Consider the following 24,876-nt stretch of genomic DNA (forward strand, 5'->3'; position numbering starts at 1 on the left):
GGAGTCAGGGGACTGGCCTCCAGCTGCCTGGGCAAGGGCTGCACGGTGAGCAGGAGCTAACACCGCCGGAGCCTGCCCTTCCCTGAGCTTTAGTGTCCTCATCCTCAGTGGCGGCAGCAGCAATGTGCAGCGTGGAGTCAGCAAGCCCGCCCACAACAGCAGCAGCAGCAGCAGCAGGCTGTGATCAGCCTGCCTCCCTCACACTCTGTGAGTCCACACAACCCAAAGGCAGGGCTTTGTATGAGGGAAGTGCGGTTCAAAGTAGCTGGTGGAGTACTTGTACTCTCAAAGTGGGGCTCCTAGACGCCCTGTTCCCCTCAGGTGCCATCAGGGGCACAGGGCAGGCAGAATTACAGTGTCCCCGTGGCAGCACCTCCACCTGGAGGGCTGAGCAGGGAACATGACACTGTCAACTTAGAACAAACTTTTATTGTGAATGCTGGTCTGGTCAGTTCATGGCCATGGGGCAGTGGTAACTAGAAACAGCTAGAAGGAAGGGACGGGAGGTAAGAGCAGTCAGGAGCAGAGGACGAGAGAGCTTGGGTGGGGAGGTGGGGCTGAAGAGGGACCCAGCCAGCTGGGCGTCTGTCCTGGCTGAGAGCACCCCAGCCTGAGGTCGTGGTGCAGCACTCTGTCCACTCTGGCCTGGCCCACCCCACCATACCCTAGCAGCAGGCTGGCCTTCTGATGGCCTACAAGTCTGCACTGCCACCTGCCCTTGCACACCCTAATCGGGGCATCTGGGCTCAGGCCCTTCACTGCTGGGATGGCAGCTGTGTTGGGGTGAGGTGGGGAAGGAGGGTTTCTAGTCCTGGCTCAACTCAGGAGTACCTCCCTCACCAAAACCCGACTGCAGGAAGACTCAGACCCAGTCTAGTCCCCCACGCTGAGCTCAGCCAGAGATCTAAGTGGAAACAGGAAGAGCCTCCAGCACATACAGAAGCCAGAGCAGCTAGGGCCAGCCAGGCAAGCCCAGGATTGTCTCCACGGGGAAGCCCACCCAGGTCTTTGGATCCAGGGCAAGGGTCAAGAGTCAGGGTGGGCAGTCCTACAATGCAGTCACCACGCCCTCCACACATCACAAGTGCCACTAAAGAGCATTTAGAGTTACCTGCTTGGGAGCTTAGGAGGGAAAAAGAGAAATAGGGGAGGCCACCACTTTCTGTTTAACTCCCCACATCGTAGATTAGGGGATCCCTGCTCTGGCAGAAGCTGCTAAACCCAGATTAGCTCCAAAGAGGGGCTTCTGGCTAATGGGCAAATGGCCAGGGAGGACAGGTGCCCTGGCCTCCTGAGGATCTCATCGAGACAGATGCAGACCGATGGAAGGACAGACAGGCAGTCAGCTTTCAGAGGCTGGTGGCCAGCCAGGACTGAAATGGAGACTGACAGGGTTAGCTGCACTCCTGCACACACCTCCTACATCATACACACACACACACACACACACACACACACACACACACACACACGAGATATATAATAAAAAGATAGAAATTAAGGGCCCAGATGTACGAAAGATATAAGGAAGAAGGCAGGTGGGAGATGGTCAGTCCTTGGACATCTGGTCCCTCTTCATCTTATAAATTACAATCCCCCTTGCAAAACGGGGGTGTGGCAACAAGGATGCTCTGGCTGTGGGCTGGAGTGGGTGGGTGGCGGTCAAAGATGCTCTGCCCAGCTGGTGAGCAGTGGCCAGTGAGCAGTGAGGATCCCATGGGTGGTCAAGTGGACCAGGGGGACATTCAGCAGCCGCTGGCAGGAGTCACACAGGCCCCCTGGGACTTCACCTTGTGGCGCTGGCCCCCTCGTCGCCGGCCCCCACTGCTGGGCTTGGGCTAAAAGAAAGAAAGCAGGCACTTGAGAAGCGATGCTCCTCTACAGCAGGGCCAGGCAGCAGCCCTAACCTGGTCAGGAGTTTACAAGGGGAAATGGGGTCCTCCTGGCAGGCATGGAGATGTGTGCTCATGGCAGGGGAGCTGGGCAGAAGCATAAAGGGAACAGAAGTCAACAAGCATCACTGCTACCTGGCAGGGGCCCGGAAACCACATTAGGGCAGGGGGCTGCAAGGGGGAAGGAGGGAGGGAGCATTGGGGAGGGGGCAGAAAAGAGTGGGCATAGTCCTGTGCAATTGTAACACATACAGAGGCCTATCCCAACAAGACCAGAGAGAAAACAACACGGGGCAGGCATCAGGGAGAGGGGTATTAGACCTCTGTTAGGTCAGAAAGAACTGGATAGACCAGGCAGGTAAGTAATATAATGACGCACACGCGGTACCACGACCTCGTGCTGAGAGGTGAAAGAGGAGCCTCTCAGGCAGTGTCTCTCAGGGGTGTGGGAGCTCAGCCAACAGCACCAGCACACCCACATATATCCTTATTATGAAGGGGAAGCCTTGGCTGGGCGTGGTGGCTCATAGGGGTGATCTTAGCATCAGAAAAGCTGAGGAAGACAGCCTTGAATTCAAGGCTGGTTTAACCTACATAATGAATTTCAGGCCACTCTGCTCTACAGAGTGAGACCCTACCTTTAAAAAAAATTGCCGGGCACAATGGTGCACATCATTAATCCCAGCACTTGGGAGGCAGAGACAGGCGGATCACTGTGAGTTTGAGGCCAACCTGGTCTACAAGGCAAGTCCCAGACAGACACATCTAACACAGAGAAACCCTGTCTCAAAAAAACAAAAAAAACAACAAACAGAAAAAAACCAACAACAAAAATCAAAACAACAAAAAGGGGAACCTTGACACTTTTCTATTCTGTTTTATTTGATTAAAACCAAATGCAAATCAGGACCAATTAGATTATCAGCCTTGCCAATCCCACCACCATGCCAGAGGCCGTAAGAGGCTCTGCTTACCTGTGGCTGGAGACCACTGGATGTGGAAGCCTGTGCAGACCCCAGCGAGGAAGCTTCATCCCCGGCTGGGGGGGCTCCTGCTGCGGACATACCAGATGGACCTCCTTCTTCTCGTTTGCTCAGGGGACCCTTTTTTGTGGACTGCATTTTAATCTGCTGGGGCTTTGAGTTCATGGGGGAGTTGTTGGTTGTCTGGAGGAGCTGTGGGGGCCAAGCAGAGAGAAGGTCAGGGTTCTCTGTCCAGCCTCAACGAGGAAGACGACAGAAAGGGCCATCCCAGACGGCAGGGCAAAGAGGCCTCCATGCCCACTCTGAGGCCAGGACCATAGGACTAGTTTCGATGCCCTGCCCTGCTTCTCCCTGCCTGGAAAGGCTCCAGCCCTTTCTGGGCCCAGCTGCAACTCCTGCAGAGCTCTCTGAGCCTCTGCCACCCTGCCCTCAGGCAGCTTCCGAGCCAGGGTCTGGGCTGCCCAGAGCTGCTCTGGACCATGCCAAAACTTCAGGCTCCTGAAGAAACAAAACAAACGCCTGTCCGACATCATAAACTAGCTACCACCTAGGAGCAACTGGCTCAGAATGTTCCTTGTGGCCCAAGTTCGATCTCAAAGACACAGGGAGGAAGACTGGCAGGGTTCCACAAGACACTGCCGTGGGTGCTGTAGCCTCTACCACACTGTCCAGAAGCCCAGCTGCTCAAAGACAGGCCAGAGGGAAGCTTCTCAGGAAGAAAAGGCAGCCTGAGGATCATTCCAGTGGCAGACACGAAAGGCACCATGTCTGCCTCTATATGGGGCAGGGGTCAATCCTCTACCAAAAGTCCTACCCAAAATCATGGTCCACAGCAGGCAAAAGGTGTGCTCCAGAAAAAAACAACTCAAGCATCATGGGATGACCTTTAATACCCAGCACTCACTCCAAATGGATCTCCCAGGCTGTGGGAAGGCCTCAGGCACAATCCAAGCAAATCCCAAGACCCAGGGGTAGCAGGCACCTCAGAGGCCAACTCTGGCTCCCCAGACACTGTCCCACTGCCTGCTATGGAGGAGAATCCTACTCCCACGCCACCTTCTTTCCTTCACGACAGCCTTCAAAGCTCAAGACAAGCCTAGGGACAGATCCTGGGCAAGCAAAGACCACTCCAGGGCGCCCAAGAGGAGCTTGTGGTGACCATGGCTGCTGGGCTGTGGCAAACTGAAGCGCCCTTGGGCAGGTGAAGTTATCCCATCATACCTTGGTGATGGTGCCAACAGCCTTGGTGCGACCTTCCCGGAACACCAGCCGCTGGTCTATGTGCAGGTACTCAGGGGTCTTGATGAAGCGAAAGTGGACAGTGGCCTTGTCTCCTGTGCGCAGACAGTCTTTATCCATGCTCAGAATGGTAGCTGTCTGCCGGATGCTCCCACAGTGTACTGCCAAGAGCAGAGTCAGGACATGCATGACCTACCCTGTGCCTTCAGCCTAGAGCTGTATGTCCAGAGCAGGACAAGCGCTCTGAGAGCCAGATACAGCAGGGCAGCCTACTTTCAGATCTGAATCTGCCTCCTCCCTATCTCTCCCCTTCCAAGGCCTAAGTGGCAGAGGTTGAGTGCCTCTGTGTGCACAAATGCCTTCCCACAGACTGTTCCTAGTACCTTAAAAAAAAATTATTTTTTATACAGTGCTCTATCTGCATGTACACCTTCAGGCCAGAAGAGGGCACCAGATTTCATACTAGATGGATGTGAGCACTATGCGGTTGCTGGGAATTGAACTTTTGGAAGAACAGCTACTGTTCTTAACCTCTGAGCCATCTCTCCAGCCCCCTGCTCCTATCACTTTTATACCACCAGGCACACAGCTGTGCTCAACAACCTTGGCTAAACAAATACTGGCACACAAGGTCCCTGCGGACAGGCCTGGGTCTTAGAGCATCTGCAGGACTGAGCAACTAGTGTTGCTCAGAGGATGAACTGCAGGAATGGACAGAGCGCTGCCTTGCCTGAGTCGGAAGCACTGGGCTTAGGTTGCGGGAGCTCCTTTGGGAGGGTGCCAGCACAGAACCTCTGGGGCTGGCAGGACCTCGGACACCTACCCATGGCTTGGTAGCGTGGACTAATTGTGGTGGGGTGGTGGAGGACAAGAATCTCAGCCTCAAATTCCCAGGAGGCCTGGGGATTCAGGCGTGGGGAAACCATCACCATGCCTTTCCGGATGGATGAGCGCTTTATCTGAAAGGAAAAAAGAGAACACAGCTCAAGGGCCATGGTGTCTTTCAGGTTTACCCAGCCTGTACCTAGAGATCAAGACATCTCTGCACGAGTGGAAGCACTCCAACTCAGCCCTGCCCCTCACCACCATCGAATGCAGGCAGCACAAGGCAGCCTCAGTGGTGAGCAGCGAGCTACACGCTGCTACTGAGGCACGAAGACTGCCCAGGAGCTCAGCTGCCCAGCTGCCTGGCCCTAAAGGATGGGCAGGAGCACAGGCAGGCAAGCATTCGGGAAGGAATCAGGGAGCATAACCTGACCACTGGACAAGACGAACCATACCCCATTTCCCCCAGTCATTTTGGCTTTCAGGAAGGTGACCCCAGAGCTAGCACTCAGCCCCAAACCCCAGGAGATGGAAGACCCAGTGGCAAGAGTATGTGGCACAGATCCCACCCATCCTAACCCTAAGAGGGATGGTGCCATGTGCAGGAGGGCTACTCCTCTCTGACTGCACTGTGAGCAAGTGACAACTGCTCAGGCCACAGGAGGAGGAACAGAGCTCAGGAGACAGGCACTTTCCTGGCTTGGAAAGGTCACTATGTCGCGGTGAACCTCAGCCTCCTCTGTGAGAACAGGGTCAGTAGCCCACACCTTGCAGTATAGCACAAGAACTGGAGAGAGAAGAGACTTGGCTCAGACCTAGAGCTCAAGGGGAGTTTCTGGAATTATCCTCACTCACCTTCTTCAGTGCAAAGGAGGCCGTCTGGCCTCCCCGTACCTCCTTGACAGGCATGCGCTTGCGATGGATGGACTTGACAGCAATGGACAGGAAGTTGCCCAAGGGGTCTGGGCCCAGCAGCAGTGTGTCATTCAGCTTGATCAGGCCCCTCAGTGTGGTCCCGGATACCACTGTCCCCACACCCTGCCGAGCAGAAGACCCCAACCTAGTATGACCATTCCTATTGCAGACTCACTCCTCAGCTAGAGTGGGAGGTGCCCAGCAGCCACCCACCCTGCGCAGTCAGTCCCACCCAGAGGCACTCACGGGGACAGAGTAGGTGTCATCTATCTGGAACTCAGCAGGCTCTTCCTCCCTGTAGCTGGTTCGGGGCGACAGGAGGTTGAGAAACATCTTGAGCAGATCGAGGTTCTCACCTGTGACATTGGAGATCTGGAATATCGGGCACATCCTAAATGGAAGAGAAGAAATAAGGAAGAGAGGTGCTCGGGCAGCCAAGACCTCTCGGCAGTCACCTTGTCCCTTTGGCTCTACTCTGTGACTTGTCTTGACACCAGGAACTCCACATTCCTGAGTGCCTTCACAGGCTAGGGACTCCAAGGGGGGTGTGGGGGCTGTACCCCTGAAACATAACCCCTCATGATACTGTACAGATGCTGTAGAGCACAGACCACGTCAGGAGGCAGGTGGCTCCCAACAAGGCCTGGGTAAAGGAGGGAACAGTCATCCAAGGATGGCCTTGGAGCAACGAGCTGAAGAGCCCTGGAGGATGCTCAAATCAACATCTGAATCCAGGAGCACTAACATGTGGAAGAAAAGCCTGCCACAACAATGCTCAATAAGCACTTATGCAATGAAAAGACTTGTTGCATAAACGCCAAACTGACCTGTGATTAGAGAGCTTTTGAGAAATAGTATAAAAAGTCAGTGAGTCATGAAATGACTGTCCCACCGGTTGGGCACAGGCTTCTATACTCATGACCTCCAGTGCTCAAGCACCCTCTGGGGGAGCATGAGGGTTGTTGCCAACGTGCCTGGGTCTAGAACCCACTAAGAAGCAAGTATCTGGATAGGGCTGAGGCTATTTCTGGGAAGAAGCAAGGAGGCCCTTCTCCCAAGGTGGGCAGGGTAGTGGCTGGCAGAACCCTAGGAGGCCCCTAGAATGCTTGGTGATGGCAACTCCCCTAGGAGTGGTCAGTTCAGAGCACTGGGCACAGATAGTGGCATATGCTTGTAGTCCCAGTACTCTGGAGCCAGAGGCAGGTGGATCTCTCTGAGTTTGAGGCCAGCCTGGTCTACAAAGTGAGTTCTAGGACAGCCGGGACTATGCAGAGAGATCCTTTCTCAAAAAGCAATCAAACAAAAAATAAAAATAAGCCAAGAGGTCCGCTGTTGGGAGTACTCAGCTCTATCATGTAAACCAAGCTAACATATCCCATGTAGTGTTCATTCTTTCCACTGGGTCTGTGCTTCTAGAGAACCCTGGCGAATCCAGGAAGTTAAAACATCCCCATTACCAAGGTAAGGATGCTGATGTCCCAACTGGGACTCCAACCGCCGAGAGGCCAGTAATTCAGAGTGTGAGTTACCCAATACAGGCTCTGAGCAACACTGCTGGCCTGGGAGGCTGTGTGAAGACAGAGCCGACTATTTCCTCCAGCCATGCCCATGAGATCATGCTTGCCTGCCTGGCTCTGTGGCCTGACTGGCAAGGGTGCCTGCCTGGAGGCAGGTGCTTCCTCAGCTCAGCCTCCTCACCTCTCAGAGCTGAAGTTGGAGGCTGTGACAATCACATCGTCTTTGCTCTGCACCAAGACAGGGATCTTCCGACAGCCTGGTGACTTCAGCAGGCGCTGTAGCAGCTTCAGGGTTTCTTAAAGGGTGAAATGGAACAGAATTAGGGAACACAGCCTTCTTTCTGGCCGGACTTCCAGGGTAAGACGGGTGCACTCAATACTGATGCACAGACAGACAGACAGACGGACCAGTGTTACATGCCACAATGCCTGGAGAAGCAAAAAGGAGGATCAAAGCTGGAGGGGGCCATGCTGCTAGAGTACAGACTCTAAGGCCGTTGAGTCTAGACATACAGACAAGTGACCTGGGTTCCTGAGGACAATGTTCTTTCCCACAATGCTCTGCTTCCTGGGAGGTCTCATCTTGGGAATATCCTGGGCATTTACAAATCTATAAAGGTCCCCCCACTTCTTTTTATAAAGGTCTCTTTTTGTGTGTGTTTTGTTTTTCAAGACAAGAGTTTCTCTATGTAGCCCTGCCTGTCCTAGAACTCACTCTATAGACCAGACTGGCCTAGAGCTCTCAGAGAGCCACCTGCCTCTGCCTCCTGTGTGTTGGGATTAAAGTCGTGTGCCACAGGCCAGCTATCACCAGACTCCCTGCTTCAGTGGTGCATCCCAATGCCCGCTGAGGGCACCAACTCTGTAGATCCTGTACTTGGAACCAGGAGGGAAAAAGAGCAGAGATAATTCTAGGCTTTGCTTAGATCAAAAGCTAAAAAGAACAGCTGGCACAGTGGCACACACCTTTAATCCTAGCACTTGGGAGGCAGAGGCAGGCAGATCTCTGTGGGTTTGAAGCCAGCCTGGTCTACAGAGTGAGTCCAAGACAGCCAGGGCTCTTGTTATACAACGAAATCCTGTCTCGGAAAACCAAAACCAAAACAAAACAAAAAGGAGGTAAAAAGGAGAAGAAGTAGAGGACTGGGCTGATGGACCCTGAGGCTAATCTCGCACAGACAAGGATGCAGTCAGTGCTGGGCTGAGGCTCCGAAGCAGGCCACCCAGAAATGCAGCGTGGGCAACCCCAGAGGCTGCTGCAGCTGTTCCACTTACCTTGAAGGATGTTGGCAGGACACATGTCAATCTTGGTGACAACCACAAAGACAGGTACATTGAGTGCCAATGCCAAGCCCAAGTGCTCTTTGGTCATCCCCACGATGCCAGCATTGCTGCCCACCTGCCCCAGAAAGGAACTGTCAGGACAAGGAAGACAGACTGCTGCTGGCTGGCCCAGGGACCCCAGCCTGTGGGTAAGAGCTGGGCTGGGTGCAGTTCATTTAACCAAACTCTGGTAATGGAGACTTATCCTGAAAAGTAGGTCCTAGTGACAAAAGCCTGCAGCCCCAGCCTCTCAGAAGCCTGAGTTTGAGGCTTGCCTGAGCTACGAAGAACCTTCTGGGCCAGCCTGGGAAACTCAGTGACACCCTGTCTAGAAAAAAAAAAGTAAACAAAGGGCTGGGCTGTAGCTCAGAGGTAGACTCTGCCTTGCAGCACAGACCAGAGGTTCAGTTCTCAGTACTGCAAAAACAAAACAAAACAAAACCAACCAACGAAACAAGAAACAAACAAACAAACAAACAAAAACCTCAATCAAACCAACAGCAAAAGAGCTGGAGAGATGGCTCAGAAGTTAAGAGTACTAATTGCTTTTCCAGAGGTCCTGAGTTCAATTCCCAGCAACCACATGGTGGCTCACAACCATTTAAAATGAGATCTGGTGCCCTCTTCTGGTGTGCAGGTGTATATGCAGGCAGAGCACTGTATACATTGTAAATAAATAAAAATTTTTTTAAAAGGTGCAGAGGTCAGGTGTTTATGAAGACAACATTTGTCTTCTCAGAAGGGAATCAGGATTATGCATCAGGTAAAAACAAAAACAAGCAAACAAACAAACAAACACCCAACAAAAGACCAGAGGCATCCTGTAAACAATAATAACAGCAAGCAGTCTGGGAAACACAGGCTTCTACATTCCCCAAAGTGCATTCAGTTTGACACCCTTGCCTACAGTTAACACAGCTGTGCGCAGGCAGACCACTTCTGCTTTAGAGGGTCATCTGACGTTTGACATCATAATGGAGCACTTGCCAGTATGAGTACAGAGTACCTATGGGGCTGGAAAGATGGCTGCAGAGGACTCGGTACCTACACGGTGGCTCACAACTGTCCAAAACTCCAGTTCCAAGGGATCCTATGCCCCCTTTTGGCCCAAGGACACTACATACATAGTACAAATACATGCACATATGCAAAATGCTCATAAACAGAAAATAAAAAATAAATAAACCTTAAAAAAAAGTGTCTCTGGCTGGACACCAAGAACTTAAGGACAGTGGCTGCCTCTGGTAGGAAACAAAGAATGAAAACTTTCTACTAAGGCTCTCTGTGCCTTTTAAAAAACATATTTAATCCCAAAACTTGGGAGGCAGAGGCAGGTGGATCACTGTGAATTCGAGGGCAGCCCCATCTATGAAGCAAGTTCTAGGCTAGCAAGGGCTATAGTAAAATGGTCTTAGAAATTACTTTTTAAAAGAAGGCTAGTGTGTGTGTGTGTGTGTGTGTGTGTGTGTGTGTGTGTGTGTGTGTGTGTGTGTGTGTGCAGGTGGTGGTGGTTAGGCATGCCACGGTGGGTTTGGGAGACTGGAGGACAACCTCGGGAGTTGGTTCTCCAGGGCTCCAGCTCGGGCTGTCGGGTCACCCACTGAGCCATCAGGTGGGCCTTCTTCATTGCCTTTTATTTTCGTGCCCTGCCGGTGAGCGCTTACTAAAACACAACTGTGAGAGAAACCACCACCCCTGTGTGTGACTTTGAACATGCCAGGGCATCTTCACCGTGTAGCTTTCACTTGCTGGCGGAGGTCACAGGGGTCCTGACTGGCTGCTGCCTGCTGGACTTAGGGAACCCCCAGCCGACTGCCGGCCACTCCCCTCCCACCCAGAGCCGACTGGCGCCATGGGCCCAGGCTGAGCCGACTGGCGCCATGGGCCCAGGCTGAGCCGACTGGCGCCATGGGCCCAGGCTGAGCCCACTGGCGCCATGGGCCCAGGCTGAGCCCACTGGCGCCATGGGCCCAGGCTGAGCTGAGAGTGCTCTATTGGTTTCTATGATTAATTTTTCCTTGGGAATTCATCTCTGTGAAACAGTAGCATGAAAGCTCATTGGTTTTGTTATTTATTTATTTAAAACAGAAAAAGCAACGGTACAAGTATGTAACCCAGGCTGGCCTCAAAGTCATGATCCTCCTGCCTCCACTTCTCAAGGGCTGGGATTCTAGGCATGAGGCACCACCACATCCAGTTATCTGTCTGCTGTCTACAGAGGTTTAATAAATGGACGGTGGCCTAAAAGTGACAGGAAAAATCTGTTTGGGGTGCAGGCTATCCATCCTGTCACTGCCCTTACTCATTACAGCTCAGTTAGGAAATGCTGTTTACTGTATGAACAACCTGAGTCTCTAGCAAAGACACGATAAGGGAACATGCCTTGGCTCTGGTACAATAGGAAGTGTTCTCCAGGAAATGCTGACCATACGGTATGGCTCATACACGCTGTATGCATGCACAAAAACACCCTGGACCTCACAAGTGGCAAATTATTACACATGCTAGTTAGTTACAACACACACACACACACACACACACACACACACACACACACACACACACACGTTGGTTTCCAAACCCTTCATGATCAAAAAATACAGCAGGTGGTGATAGTGGTGGTGGCAGTGGCACATGCCTTTAATCCCAGAACCGGGGAGGCAAAGGCAGTCATAGCTCTCTGAGTTTGAAGCCAGCCTAGTCTACAGAGCTAGTTCCAGGACAGCCAGGGCTGCACAGAGAAACTTTGCCTCAATAAATAAATAAATAAAATAATAACAAAACACCTGAAGGGTAGGATTTTTTAAAAATTATTGTTATTGGGGGTGGAAAGGCGGTTTAGCAGTTAAGCGCACTGGTGGCTCTTCCAGAGGTCCCAGATTCAATTCCTAGCAACCACAAGGCAGCTGACAACTAGCTATAATCTAATTGCTGGGGACTCTGACACCCTCTTCTGACCACATAGGCACTGGGCACCCATGTGGTACATAGACACACAGGCAAAACACCCAGATACATAAAATTTTTTAAAATTACAAATTTGTATTGGTGTGTGCACGCACACATGCACGTAGTGGTCACACATGTAGCAGGTAAGAAGACAACTAGGTGAAGTGGGTGGGTTCTCTCCTACCTTTATGTGGGTGCTGGGGATCAAACTCAGGGTACCAGGTTTGCTTGGCAAGCCCCCACACCCACTGCGCCACCTTCCTCACCCTCCAAACCCTTCTTAATAGCCACAGCCCAACGGCTCCTATGTAACTTGCAGGCGTGCCTGCTGGTACGGCAGCCTTCCGCGGTCAAGGGAATGGAGGACAGCCCTTTGGAAGGTTTAAAGAAGCAAGAGCAACGCTGGGGTCCCAAGAAGTGCGGGTGGGGGGGCGGGGGGTAGCCCTCTCCACTCCAGCTGGAGGCTGCCTCAGAACCTGTTTGTGGAGCAACTTGAGCAAGTTTTCTAGGAGCAGATGCCTGTGTTGGCCACACTGTTAACACAGCCGAGGAGCCAGGAGGGCGGAGGGGCTTTGAAAGGACTTGGGAGAGGAAAACGTCTCTCCCTCCAAGCTGTGCACAAAGCACAGGAAGCTCGGCAGAGCACACACAAGCCATGCCCCTGCCCTTCTCCTTTTCAGCGACATCCCACGCGAGCTGCTCCAACACCTGATCATAAGCTCTCTGGGAACCCTAGGGCCAGGAAGGCCTGCTTCCCACTGTGCGTGCCACCAGGTGAGCACAGGGCCAGGCCCATAGCAGCCTCCCTGAAGGGCTGAACATGGTTCCACATCTCCCTCCCAGGTCCTGAAGACACCACCTCATCCCCTGCTGACGCTGCCCTTGGCGCCTGACGTGCTCTTTTCCTTTCTTCCCCAGACTGATCTCAGAGGGTGCTACCCTGAGGGTCACTCTCTGGAAGTACCTCAAGGCTCAGGAAGGCATTAAAGAAAAAATAAAAATAAAAAAGGCCTCTGTGCCTCTTCAAAAATGAAATGTGCAAGAGATACCTTGCTTTATACTGAGAGGTCCCCTCCTTGCTCTAATTGCAGGAGAAAGGCTAATACTCACCTGTGAAGACCACAGAGCTCAGAGGACTGGGCTCCCTGAGACCCCAAAGTTGTCATGTTACCCCCACTAACAGGCCCCAATATTTGCATAGCACCTCAGATCCCCTCCTGAGGGACCCCACACTTACCATGAGCATGCAGAAGTCAGGCAAATGGCCAGTCATGCCAAAAACAGTGGTCTTGAGGTACTTCTCGTGGCCAGCCAAGTCGATGAAGGTGATCACCTTGGTGGACTTCTCGCAGATCTTTGTCCATTCCAGGCTGCCGCCGTGGCTGTCGGGTTTGTTGACTACGTTGCCTTCGCTGTCAAAGCCCAGAATGTCATTGCCCACGCTGCTGGTTCGGCCAGACTCAATCTCATGTTTGTGGCGGAAGAGTTTCTGGCGGGCAAAGCCGCGGCCATTGTCCAGCTCCCCGTGGGTCAGGACGCCCAGGAGTGTACTTTTACCAGCGTCCACGTTGCCCACCACTGCCACCCTGCATGGACATGAAGCCAGTGTGAGTTAGCTCCTGAGGGGATTGCGCAGCCAGAGACTGGGCCCCGAGCGCAGGCTCACCCCAGCACTCTGGCTCCGGACTTCCCTGTTCCTGGATGAGCAGAGGGAGCTTCCTGGAGCTGTTCTCAAGGAGTAGTACAAAGTCAGTCAGGAGTCATGGCTCCTTTAACACCCAAGCCCTAAGCCCACTGCTGAGAAAGGCACAAAATCATGAAAGAGACAAAGAATCTCTCCGGCTTCTAGCTTCTAGCCTCAAGCAATAGTATACTGAACAGAGCCACAAGGTGGCCTCAGAAGGCATGGCTGGGCCTTCTCCTACGCAGGCCAGATGGAATACCTAGAGAGGGACTCAGAAACAGAGCAGGACCGCCATGGCGAGTCCCCACACTCTCACGTCTTATGAAGAGGTAGAGCTGACAGGCAAGGGCCACAGGCCCTACCACATTCTGCATGGTCAGCCCAAGTCATGTAGCAGGGGCCCTGCAAATGTTCTGAGACCTCACCTGACCTCCAGGAAGTCATTGTCTCCAACTCGTTTCCTGACTAGGTAATCGCGTACACGGCCACCAGCTTCTTGACGCTCACGCAAGAGGATGACATCAGCGTCTATCTGCTCCGCCATGCTCTTCACTGTGGCGTAGGAAGCCTCCATGTCAGCTTCACTCAGCCCGTACTCAGTTCCATCTGGTGACAAGAGCCCGGACATCAGCAGGAGAGGGAGTCCTGACCAATAAGCCAGCCACTCAACCCTACCTAAAGACTCCCTCCTGGCACTGCAGAAACGCAGTGACAGCCCAGGTACACACAGAGCTAATGCATGACAGTGCACAAGCTTCCCCTTAGCAGGGCACTGGGTAATTCATCCACGAGATTGTCCTTGAACTTAAGCCAACCTTCATACTGGGTGCTGGGATACAGGAGCCCTCAGTGGGCTCACAGCCCCAAGGAGGGAGCATAAGAAATTAATCACTGTGACTGGAGCATTACCCTGTAGAGCTGAAGGAAGAGAACGCAAAGCCCGGCCCAGGCATGTGGAGGGCAGCTCGGGGTGTGCTGAGCCCAAACTGGGTCTTCAGTCCTTGAGAAAAGACACCACGGCAGAGAAGCAAAGCCGGGGCCTAAGAAGATGCACGGTGTGTGGGGAGCAGAACGGCGTCAGGGAGCGACAAGGGAGTGGAAGCTGGTATCACAGCAGAAGGCAGCAAACTTTTTGCACCAAGGCTTGGGGGACAGGCAGGACAACAGCATGGTCAGAGCAAGGTGGGCAGGAAGACCTTCTGGGCGAAAAGCAAGAGGTCAGAAGCAGGAGCCCAGCAAGGAGAAGTTCCAATGCCCTAGGCAAGCAAGGAGGGCAGGAAGATGGAGGGAGATGGGCTTGTGCCCAGGTTATCTTAGAGACAGTCAACAGCTGGAAAAAGGATTTGAGCCCAGGACATGGAGGTAGGCAGGAAGAGACTAAGCAGCTAGCTCCCTAGAGTCTAAGGCCAGCAATGCACCAGGTGTTTCTGTGTAGGACAGGGTTCAGTGACCACCGCTCCCTCAGCACCTCAGTTCCTTCTAAGCAAATCCTGGAGCAGGGTACCGTCCTCTGTTTCATCATCCAGGGAGGGACCTTGTCAGGCTAAGCCTGTTCCTGTTCCTCCTCCTCTTCAAGTTCCCTAAACCAAGCTCATCAATTCCAAGGTAAGAAAAGCCGCTCCTCTCATGGTCTGCTCACATTCTGAGCTACCAAGCTTCTCCTCAATTCTTCCGACCACCAAGGAACTCGGAATATAAGCCAACCCTTGCAGACGTTCGTCCCCAGTGCGCTGAACTTAACACTCTTAGAGCAGCTGCTGTCACCAAACGTCACCAGTGGCTTCCCATCATACTGCATGGCGCTAACCCTGGACAACACTCAGCCAGAATTCTCTTGATGTTTCCCCTGCCCCTGTGCCCTGACTGCCAGCATCTGCCAGCCCGCCCACTAAAGGCGCTCTTCTTCTTCCAACCTTTCCCCTTAGCTATCTCCTTCTACGGCCTCACCTTGACAGTGGGGAAGACTTCAAGAACATTCTTATCCAGCCCGGGCACCCTCTCCAAGTTCCGTATGGAACGCAGTGGCCTGGATGAGATCCCCAGAAGTCTGATAGTCAGGCTTAGCCACGCACCCTTCAAACAGTGGCGTAAATGACCGGCACCAAGGAAGCACTGGGCACTCCCTGCAACCTGTGAGGTAGGCTGGGCTGCAGCCTTCCAACAGCGGAGTAGGCAGCTGGACAACCCCAGCACGTGAGAGGACGAGCAGGAGAACCTTAAGTGTGAGGCTCCCCTCAAACAAACAGAAAAGAGGGACGAGGGAAGGAAGAAAAGCAAGGTAAACAGAAACCAGCTATTTCTGAGCTGGGAGGCTGCAGGGGGCCACGGTGTAAACTGGGGTCTTCTGACTCCACACCTAGACGCTTTTCCTTCCCCGCTGTCCCTCCTGCTGCCTGCTGTCCCTCCTGCTCTTGCTATCCCCAGCCTAATAAAGACAACACTTTGCTTCTGGTCACCTAAGCATAACCAGTCAGGCCCTGCCGACTCCAGTTCGCAACGGTGTCCCTCTTTTGCTGCCTGATTCAGGCCCATCTTCTATTGAATACCTGGTCTCAGTGAACCTAGTCTGAGTCTTCCCCTGCGCCACCCAGCACAGAACCCACACGCTTAAGCTCCCAAAGAAACCATAGCTCTTACACTGCCTCTTTCACATCAAAATCTCTGAATGACTTTCCAGGAACCAACAGGATGCCTTCCAGCTCCAACTCCTTTAAGCCCCTCCCCCACCCACAGGCTCCCCATATCAGCTCCACCCCAGTGCAAGTGACCCAGCAAACTGCACAAGCACTGGCCTTCCCGGCATTTGCCACTTCCTGCCCTTGTGCAAAGATGTTTTTAGACACACGCTCCCCCAACTACACAGATGCATCTTGAGGACGGGGACCACATCTTAACCATTCTCTGGTGAATACCTTTCCTACTTTAAGTCCTCAAATGTCTGGAAAATCTTAAGACAACTGAACCACGTTAGAGCAGCTGGGCAGAGGGCAGAAGGGCTCCAAATGCACGGCTGAGCTCTAGCACCTTCGAAATTAGGGGAAAGTGCCATCCTCATCCGACTACAGACTTCCCTTGCCGCCTTGCAAGCTAGGGGCCAGCATCAATGTCACCTTGACCATTGGAGCTCTCAGGTGGTCACATTTCCCTTGTCTAGCAAGTTAGAAGTAGACAAAAGCCAAGGACAAAAGCCAGAGTCCAGTTACTAAAGACCCTGCCAACCCTCATCAGATTTCTGTGCTGCCAGCTCGCTTACCCTTCCCACAGCATTTCCTACTCAAGGTGCTGTGGCAGCTGCTGGACTTTGGGGACACAAGCCTCAGCTCTTTGGCATGGCATTCAAGGACCATAACTGGACCCTGCCTAACCTGTCCATTCCCTCTGCACGTCACATTCTCCTCTGCTGACTATAGTACGTCTGGCCCCCCAAATACCCACCTCCCATGCCTCCACGCCTCCCGTGCCTCGGGGCTGCTGTGCATGTGGTTTCCTCCGCCCACTCCTCGGTGTGGCTGCTCCTGACTCCTACAAACACCGCACCGCGCCCCTTGCTGTGCCATCTGTCACTCCACTGATCACCAGGGTTGATTAGCCTGATGTGGCTGGCTAGGCAGGTGTCCCCTCCCTCTCTCAGTGCTCCATGTGTCCCTCCACAAGTTGTGCCTAATTGAAGAGGACGACTTTCCCTGACAGAACCACTCTTCAGTGACGGGTATAATGAAGCAATAGTGTTCCCTGCTGGAACCTTCAGGAGGGGTCTCAAGTCATGACTTAATATTAAACAACCGAGGTTCTTTTAGCAAAGCATCCCATAATGAGTCAACTACCACCTAAGACCCTGAAAAACCGCCGCCACTAATGCTAATGTTTCCATGCCAAGTGCACACCCTGAGTTCTCATGTAACTCTCACTAGAACACCACGAGATACTCATATTTTCTTACTAATTACTTATTTTGAAAGATTTTATTTCTACTCAGATGTATGTGTGGGAATGTGCACATGAGTGTGGTTGTCCAAAGACACCACGATAGGGTGTGAGATCTCCAGGACCTGGAGTTACAGGTGGCTGTGAGCCTCCTAACCTGCACGGGAACTTTGGTCCTCTAGAAGAGAGGTCCCCACTGCCCAGCTCAGTATTACCTGCATCTTAAGACAAGGAAAAAAGTCAGCAGGAAAACTCAGACTTCCAAGGCTCCAGATCCCAAACCAGTGGACCATTACTGACCTGCTCCTAAAGTCTCAGCCTTAGATGAAGAATACACAGAAATAGCACATAGTCCCCTGGGGTGTGTACATAGTTTCCTATTTTTATTTGTTTGGGTTTTTCTTTTCTTTTTTTTCTTTTTTCTTTTTGGCTTTTCAAGACAGGTTTTCTCTTACAGTCCTGGCTGTCCTGGACTCGCTTCATAGACCAGGCTTGCTTGGAACACAACAGCAATCCACCTGCCTCTGCCTCCCGAGTGCTGAAATTAAAGGTGTGCGCCACCACAACCAGCTGTGTACATAGTTTTCTTTCTTTCTTTTTTTAAAAAAAGATTTATTTATTTACTATTATATAGTGTTCTGCCTATGTGTGTGTCTGCACACCAGAAGAGGGCACCAGATCTCATTATAGATGGTTATGAGCCACCATGTGGTTGTTGGGAATTGAACTCAGGACCTTTGGAAGAACAGCCAGTGCTCTTAACCTCTGAGCCATCTCTTCAGCCCCATGGTCTTCATGTGTTTATCTGTGAAAGATTTCTCCAAGGAAGGTCTCCTTGTGTCCATGCTACGGTGGAAGGCCCTGGTGGAGGGATGAAACACCAACACACAGAAGAAGCTGGGGATGTAGCTGGCCTGTGGGAGCCTTGCAATCGACTCAGTGCTGTCTGACGCTCAACTTGTTTAACCCGTTCAGATCTGAAGGAGTCACTAAGGGGGGGGGGGGCGGGGGCGGGAGGAAACAGGCAGGTGAGTTTTTGACATCTTACCTTCCAAAGGAGGGTAATTAGATCTGAGTTCCTGGATATGGCCAAGCTCAGACTGCATTAAAAGATGGGAGAAAATGAGAGCCTAAGGCTTTTGGGAAGACCAAGGCAGGAGCATTAGGAATTCAAGGCCAGCCTGGATTACCAGGCAAGACCCTATTACAACAAACAAGTAAATAAATAAGGGGCCTGGGTCTTTAAATATTCGCCCCACCACTTGTCAAAACTGACCTTTATGTGGTTTCCTACAAAGCAGGACGTGACCTATGAGTGGTTTGTCTTCTTAAGGCAGGCAAGAGATGTGCCTGACAAGCTTGGACAGGGAGTCGATTTCTTATCACCAAGCAGACCGGCCTTTTCTGAACCCGCTGTCTAGCAGCACTTGGCAATGCTGACTGACTCCCTCCCTTCCTTGACAAGTGACCTCTTAGCCTATCTCTCTGACCATGCCTTCTTTTAGGCGATAGGAGCCCTGGCCAAGGGGTAGCAGGAGAGGGGAGATAAGGCGGGCATGATAGGATTTAGAAACTAAGCCTTGTCCCTGGTTGTCATCTCTTTTTTTCCTCACCCCGAGACAGGGTTTGTCTGTGACGGCCTTGACTGTCCTGGACCTGCTTTGTAGACCAGGCTGGCCTCAAACTCACAGAGATCCACCTGCCTCTGCCTCCCCAGTGCTGGGATTAAAGGAGTGCACCACTACCACGCCCTGCGTTCTACCCTCAGCAATGGGAAGCCGAAGAAAGCTGAGGGTAGAACGCAGGGTCTTGCACACACCAGGTAAGCATTCTGCTGCTAACCAACAAGCCCAGGGAACCAAATTTAAAGCATCCAAAAGAGCTCTGAAAAGTATCAAGCTTTAGAAGATCTCTAACACGTATGTTAGATAATGGAAGAACAATTTTTTCTCCCCAGTTCTGAGGATTCACCCAGGCCCTGCCCAAGTTAGGCAATGAAGCAGTGCCCCTAAGCTACACCTCCAGCCTTTTTTATACTTTTATTTTGAGAGTTTCAGGATGGTTTAGATTCGGCTATCCTCCTGCCTCAGCCTCCTGAGTACTAGGATGATAGGCATGCACCCCCAAGCCTCCTAGAAGGGGTGTGAGAGCTCCTCGCTCAGACTCAAGTCTGCTTAAGAACTATTATGTGTGCTGCTCCAAGTCTCCTAAGCAAAGAGAACTGTCCCTAAGGCCCAGCCTGGGCTTCTTGGAAGCAATCCTCAACAATTTCTGCTTTCATTTCAGCAAAGATGATGTTATAATAAAGATGAAGGTAGTAAGTAGGTTATGGCCTTGAGGGTATAAAGCACGAGTGACTGGAGAGTGGACAAAGTCAAGCCCATGGTTTCATCTGGGACTCTGACACGGGACCTGCCCCTTTCTGGCCCCAGAGGTTCCACTGCAATGAATCAGTAGGTTGGAGCACAGTAACCAGAATGGTCACAAGCCTACAAGCCTGACCAGATCTGATGGGGGCCAGGAGGGACCTCTGTTACCACAGCTATCCAGACTGAGTGGTCAGTGTGGTCTGGGCCAAACAAAATAGCTTGATGGAAGAGAGGAATTCTGAGTGTCTTTTCCTAGGTAGCTTCAAGATGAACCACAGAGATTCTCAGCTGAGTAAGAAATAGGAAGCGATGGGATCCATAGACAGGGCCTGGGGAGAAAGACCTGGAGTGACCCAAAGCAAGATTAATTCTAAACCTACCTACGATTTGCTCCCTTACCTTAGACAAGAGGTCTCGTTGCTTAAAGCGTCAATTCCCTGCATGCAAATGAGGAGTCCTGAGGTGGAGAGGAAGCATCTGTAGGGACTCTGGACCCCAGACTTGTCCTGACCACTAAGGGAGGAGCTGACATCCAGTTCCTGGTCCCTCCCTCCAGACAGCTCTGCAGATACTACAGTGTGGCTTCACAGGAGACACATGAGTAGAAAAGGTGGCGGGGGTGGGGGGTGGGGTGGGTGTACACTAAATAATTGCTTAAAACAAAGGAAAGGAAAACTATGCTCACCTGATCCCTGCCCAATGACATATATGGTCTCTCCGCATCCCTCGTCCATCCTCTCCCACATCTGCCGAAGTAGGCTGTCATACTGCTCTGAGGTAGGGCTCACTAGAACCAGCTAGAAAAGAAACCAACAGCCTTAGGACCACACTCACTACGGAGTGTCACAGCCAAAGCTGATCAACAGCCTGACCAAAGACCCTGACCAAACACCAGGGCACCCTAATGGAACACAGCTATGCAGCCCCTCATACGCTTGCTGCCTCTCCTGGAGCAGCCTTATATGACCCAGATGATGTACGAAAAGGAGGATGTCTGTGCAACAACCCACAGGAGGAGAGGTGTGCACGGCCTGCCTCCCGCTGATTCACAAGAGGTCCCTAACGAGGGAGATGATGGGGTCCGATGCTGTCAAGCGGTGCTTTGTACCTCTACACAGGCTTTGCTCACTTACAGCCACGTCCTCCACCCACAGCCCAGTCCTCCCATAATAACAGAAGATATCTGTTCTACTGTGTCTACGATGTCTTGATTACTACAGTGAAAACTACTTGAAAAGGCCGTCTTCGTCACCAACCCCCCCCCCCACTGAGGTTAGTATTATTAGTACCCTAGCTGGGTAAATCCTAAAGTATCAGCTTACTTGGGGAGGCAGTTGCCATTAGGCACATGGATTTCATTCTCTAGTCATTGCTATGTGACCTTGGACAAAGAACTTAACCTCTCTGAACCTCAATCTTCTAGTCTACAGAATATACTATCCAAGCATTTGGGCTGGCTCATGTCTGTGATACCAGCACTGGGGTGCTTGAGGCAAGAAAACTGCTGAGTCTGGGCTACAGAATGAGAGCCTGTCTCAAACCAACAAAACAACCAACAAAAGCATCTAGGTTAGGCTTGACCAACACTCAGTACAAAGCTATCCTCACCCATTCATTTCTACAAAAACTTCCGCATGAACCTCACCACCCGTGTAATCATGAATTGTTTTTCTTGCTGGAAGCTCTCGGAGCCTCACCTCCCACATGTAGCTAAAGTGAGGGTCCACACATCTAGTGTCTATCCTCCAGGACTTACATGTACTCAATCCACTCCTTCTCTCCTCCACATGGTCAGCTTTTCTTTTCTCTCTCTCACTGCCAAAGGATTTCCCCAGCTCTATGATGAAGTAACAGTTCCTTACTCATGGCAATTAAATAAATCGGTCAAAAAGGTACCGCCCTCCTCACAACTCTATCCCAATTACCCACTGAGTTTTCAGGTTTCCTCAGCTCCCTGACCACGTACGGACACCCAGCCAATCCATTTCTAACATGCCCATTTGACTCATGGGAGGTCATCATTGTAACCCTGATGCTGCCCAGGTTACATTGCCTCCGCATCTTGGATGGAGGGCTCCCTGAGCTTGGCCACCCTCGTTATGGTATTAGAGGCACGAGACAGGATCGCCATGACAAAATGAAGTTAGCTAGCTTGCTTCCAAGTGCCCAGTAGAGACTAGAAGGAGAAAGAACAGTCGAGGATTGCTTACTTAGGTTGCAGGGAAAGGTTCTTTGCAGTTTAGAGCCAAGTTTTATGTAGTGGTGCCACCATGAGATGTCACAAACATTCTCAAAGCTCCATAAAATCTCCCATCCAAGTGGTAATCGGAACAGACCCTGCTTAGCTTCTGAGAGCAGACGAGATCAGGCTTGTTCTGCATAGTATGGCCACAGACATCAAAGCTCCATAAAATCTCTATTGTAATTATCCTACAAAGGGCAGGGGGTGGGGCTGCTCTGTCTTCCATCAGCTGCTTTTTAGTCCTCACAGGGAACCATCCTCTATCTAGTCCAAACATTTACCTACTCTCTGATATGCATCTGGTACTATAATGTCTTAACATATGCTTCTAATTTTTGCAACATATCTATACTCTCTTGATGTAAGCTGGAGAACTTAGAGGTTAACAAACTTTCTTTTCTTAAACTTTCTTAAGGTTGCACACAGAACCTTTTTAAAGGCGAGAGTTGGAAGGGAAACCCAGCCCTCCCTGTCTCCCCAAGTTAGAATCGGTTTCTTTAGTGATGTTAAACACCTTCTAAATATCAGTTACATTTTATACTTACTTTTTTATTTTCCACAATGTCACATAAATAGTGAGATCTTAATTTCTGCCTACCTTCTCAACAACTCAGAAGACACTATTTTAAAACGCCCTTCTTTATTCCGTTTATACAAGAGGTGGCTCCACTCCGAGGCTCGGGTCATGTTTACTATCTTTCTATTTTTGTTTGTTTGTTTGTTTGTTTAATTGTATTACAAGGCGGGGGTCGGGGAAGGCGACGCGTGGCACGGGTGTCCTTATGGACATCAAAGGACAACCTGTGGGAGTCAGTTCTCTCCTTCACCAGGTGGGTCCAAGGGATTGAACTGAGATGGTCAAACTTAGGAGGCAAGCGCCTTTACCTGCTGAGCCATCTCGTCAGCCCCATCTTTTTATTTTCTTTGGGTGGACACGGAAAGTGGACACTCCTCAGAGATCATTCTCGCCCACTGGGCAACTGCTTTCTGTTTCCTTTCCAGAGATCAGGAACAGAAACGGCTGCCATCCCTTCATCCCTTTACACTGGCTACCTGTCTTCGCGAGCATCCGCCCCCTGTCCAAGCTACCCTGACCCTCGGTCCTCCGGGACGGTCCGGGAAGAGGAAGATCCTGTGTCTCGGGGACCCCACCTGGGGAAGGCGGGCTGGCTCACACGGGGACAAGGGACGCAGGGCGCGCGGCCGGCCTCAGGAGCCCCGTTCCACGTGGCGGAACCAAGGGGCAGCGATCCAGGCGGGAGCGGAGTGCGCGGGAGGCTGGGTGGACGCTGCCGGGTGCGGGAAGTGGGCCCGGGCCCCGCACGTCCCGGAGCGCGGCAGGTGGGAGGGTTGCGTCCCTCTGGCCTTCCACTGAGCCGCGCCACTGGTCGGCCGGCTGACCGCTGTCGCCTCGGAGACCGCCCGGCCCCTTCCAGTGCCCCTGGCCCCGACACCGCCTCCCGGGCCTACCTTGCTGGTGAGGTCCAGCTCCGGCTCGCCGTTGAGCGCCTCCCCATCCTCGCTGCAGTCAGAATCGAAGCCACCGTGGAGTCGTGCGGCGGCCGCGGCGGCCCGGGCCCCCCCTGGAGAGCTGGGCTCGGGGGCGAACATCGAGGCCGGCACCGGCGAGTCTACCGGGGAGCGACTCCGCTCCGCCGCCATCTTTAAGAACTTAGGCTAATTCGCAGCCGGCCGCCCGCCCTCCTTCCCTGGCTCATTTAACTAATTTATGCTCGGCCCCGCCTCCCCCTCGTTGGAATAATTTATGCACAGCTTCTCCCGCCTCCCGAGAGTGACACGTATCTCTATCAGGGACACAGGTGACCCAGTCTCTCAGCCACCAATCGCTGCAGCTCTCTCAAACACCTTAATGAATAATTAATGAGGCTCAAACCCCAACAACAAATGTCATAGACGTCGGGAGTCTTGGTCCCACCTCGGGAGGGGCCAACACGGCGTGCACGCTACCTGCCTGGATCCTTCCCGCCAACGAGAGCGAAGCAGAGGTTTGATTGACTTGACAGCTACCCAATGAAAGGAGACATCCATGCTTGTCCCCTCCCCCATACCGCCTCCTCACTTTCCAGAGGCGGGGCCAGCTTCCAAATCATACTGCAAAACAGTCCCGCCTGGAGCCCAGGATGATGGACAAGGGCAAGGTCCAATCTTGCCCTCCCTAGGTCCCGCGCGTCTGGCCGCTGCTCACCCAGATAGTAAACTGCAAAATGAGCCTGGCACGCCAAATGACTGTAGGCAGTAGCTGCAATACTATGTCCGGCGTGCTGGCATGCGCAAGGCAATTTTTATAGTAGAATCGATGCTATTAATTCCAAGAGTTGTAATACTATAGCAGCCAGACCAAGACAATTAATTAAACGTTGACCTTAGGGAGCTCCATTCATTGACTCCTTGGAGAGCTACTAAGTGAACAAATGACAGCCCAGACACCAGTGTAGAACACCTCACCACGTTTGTGGTGAACAGCTGAGCCAAAGGTCAAGGAGCTGTGGAGGTAGTTTCCTGTGGGTTATTTTTTCAGTCGTCACTACTGGAAAGTCCCAGGCCAAAAACGTCCGTGTGGCTGAAATTCCTGTTTCGAATGTCCGAAAAAAAAAAAACCTAGACTTTGTTAGGTGAGTTCTGGTTTCTATCAAGGTCTAATAGTACTAGCTGTCCTGGGTAGGAGAGAGAGACCGGGGGAGGGGGGCGGGGGGGGGCAGAAAGGCGATCTGAGAAACTATGGAAAATTTAGGGTTTCAACCATAGGAAGTACTGACCAAGAAAAGTGTTCAAAATATCGCGGTCTGCGAATTCAGGTAATCTATCTGAGATAACAGGATTGTATTCTCATTTTCAATAGGTACCACCAAGTCTCGGTACAGACGGTGGCTGGAAACCTGGTCTTAATGGTTTGTTGTTATTGTTTGAGGTTCATTTATTATTTTTATTTTGTGGGTATGAGTGTTTGCCTGTGTGTCTGCGTGTGCGCGCGTGTGATGTGTGCGCACGCGCGT

The 24,876-nt window shown here is 52.0% G+C and overlaps 1 protein-coding gene across 2 annotated transcripts; it reads right to left on the reverse strand.

Annotated features, from left to right (window-relative positions):
• Positions 1-409: 409 nt before the first annotated feature.
• On the reverse strand, positions 410-23,577 carry GTPBP1 (GTP binding protein 1). Of its 2 annotated transcripts, XM_084747857.1 has the most exons (12): positions 23,333-23,577; positions 20,306-20,417; positions 13,753-13,933; positions 12,881-13,229; positions 8,647-8,770; positions 7,553-7,667; positions 6,101-6,245; positions 5,795-5,977; positions 4,938-5,073; positions 4,097-4,275; positions 2,867-3,067; positions 410-1,838 (listed from the first exon to the last, which is right to left on the reverse strand). In XM_084747857.1, exons 1-12 carry the CDS (start codon positions 23,522-23,524, stop codon positions 1,746-1,748), a joined length of 2,010 nt encoding a protein of 669 aa, XP_084603983.1. In that variant the 5' UTR covers positions 23,525-23,577; the 3' UTR covers positions 410-1,745. The 2 variants fall into 2 exon arrangements, with proteins under 2 accessions (XP_084603983.1, XP_084603984.1); XM_084747858.1 differs by lacking the exon at positions 20,306-20,417 and having other exon boundaries at positions 23,333-23,472.
• Between the last annotated feature and the right edge of the window lie 1,299 nt (positions 23,578-24,876).

Source organism: Acomys minous (assembly GCF_964271855.1).
Source record: "Acomys minous genome assembly, chromosome: 12".
Lineage (NCBI taxonomy): Eukaryota > Metazoa > Chordata > Mammalia > Rodentia > Muridae > Acomys > Acomys minous.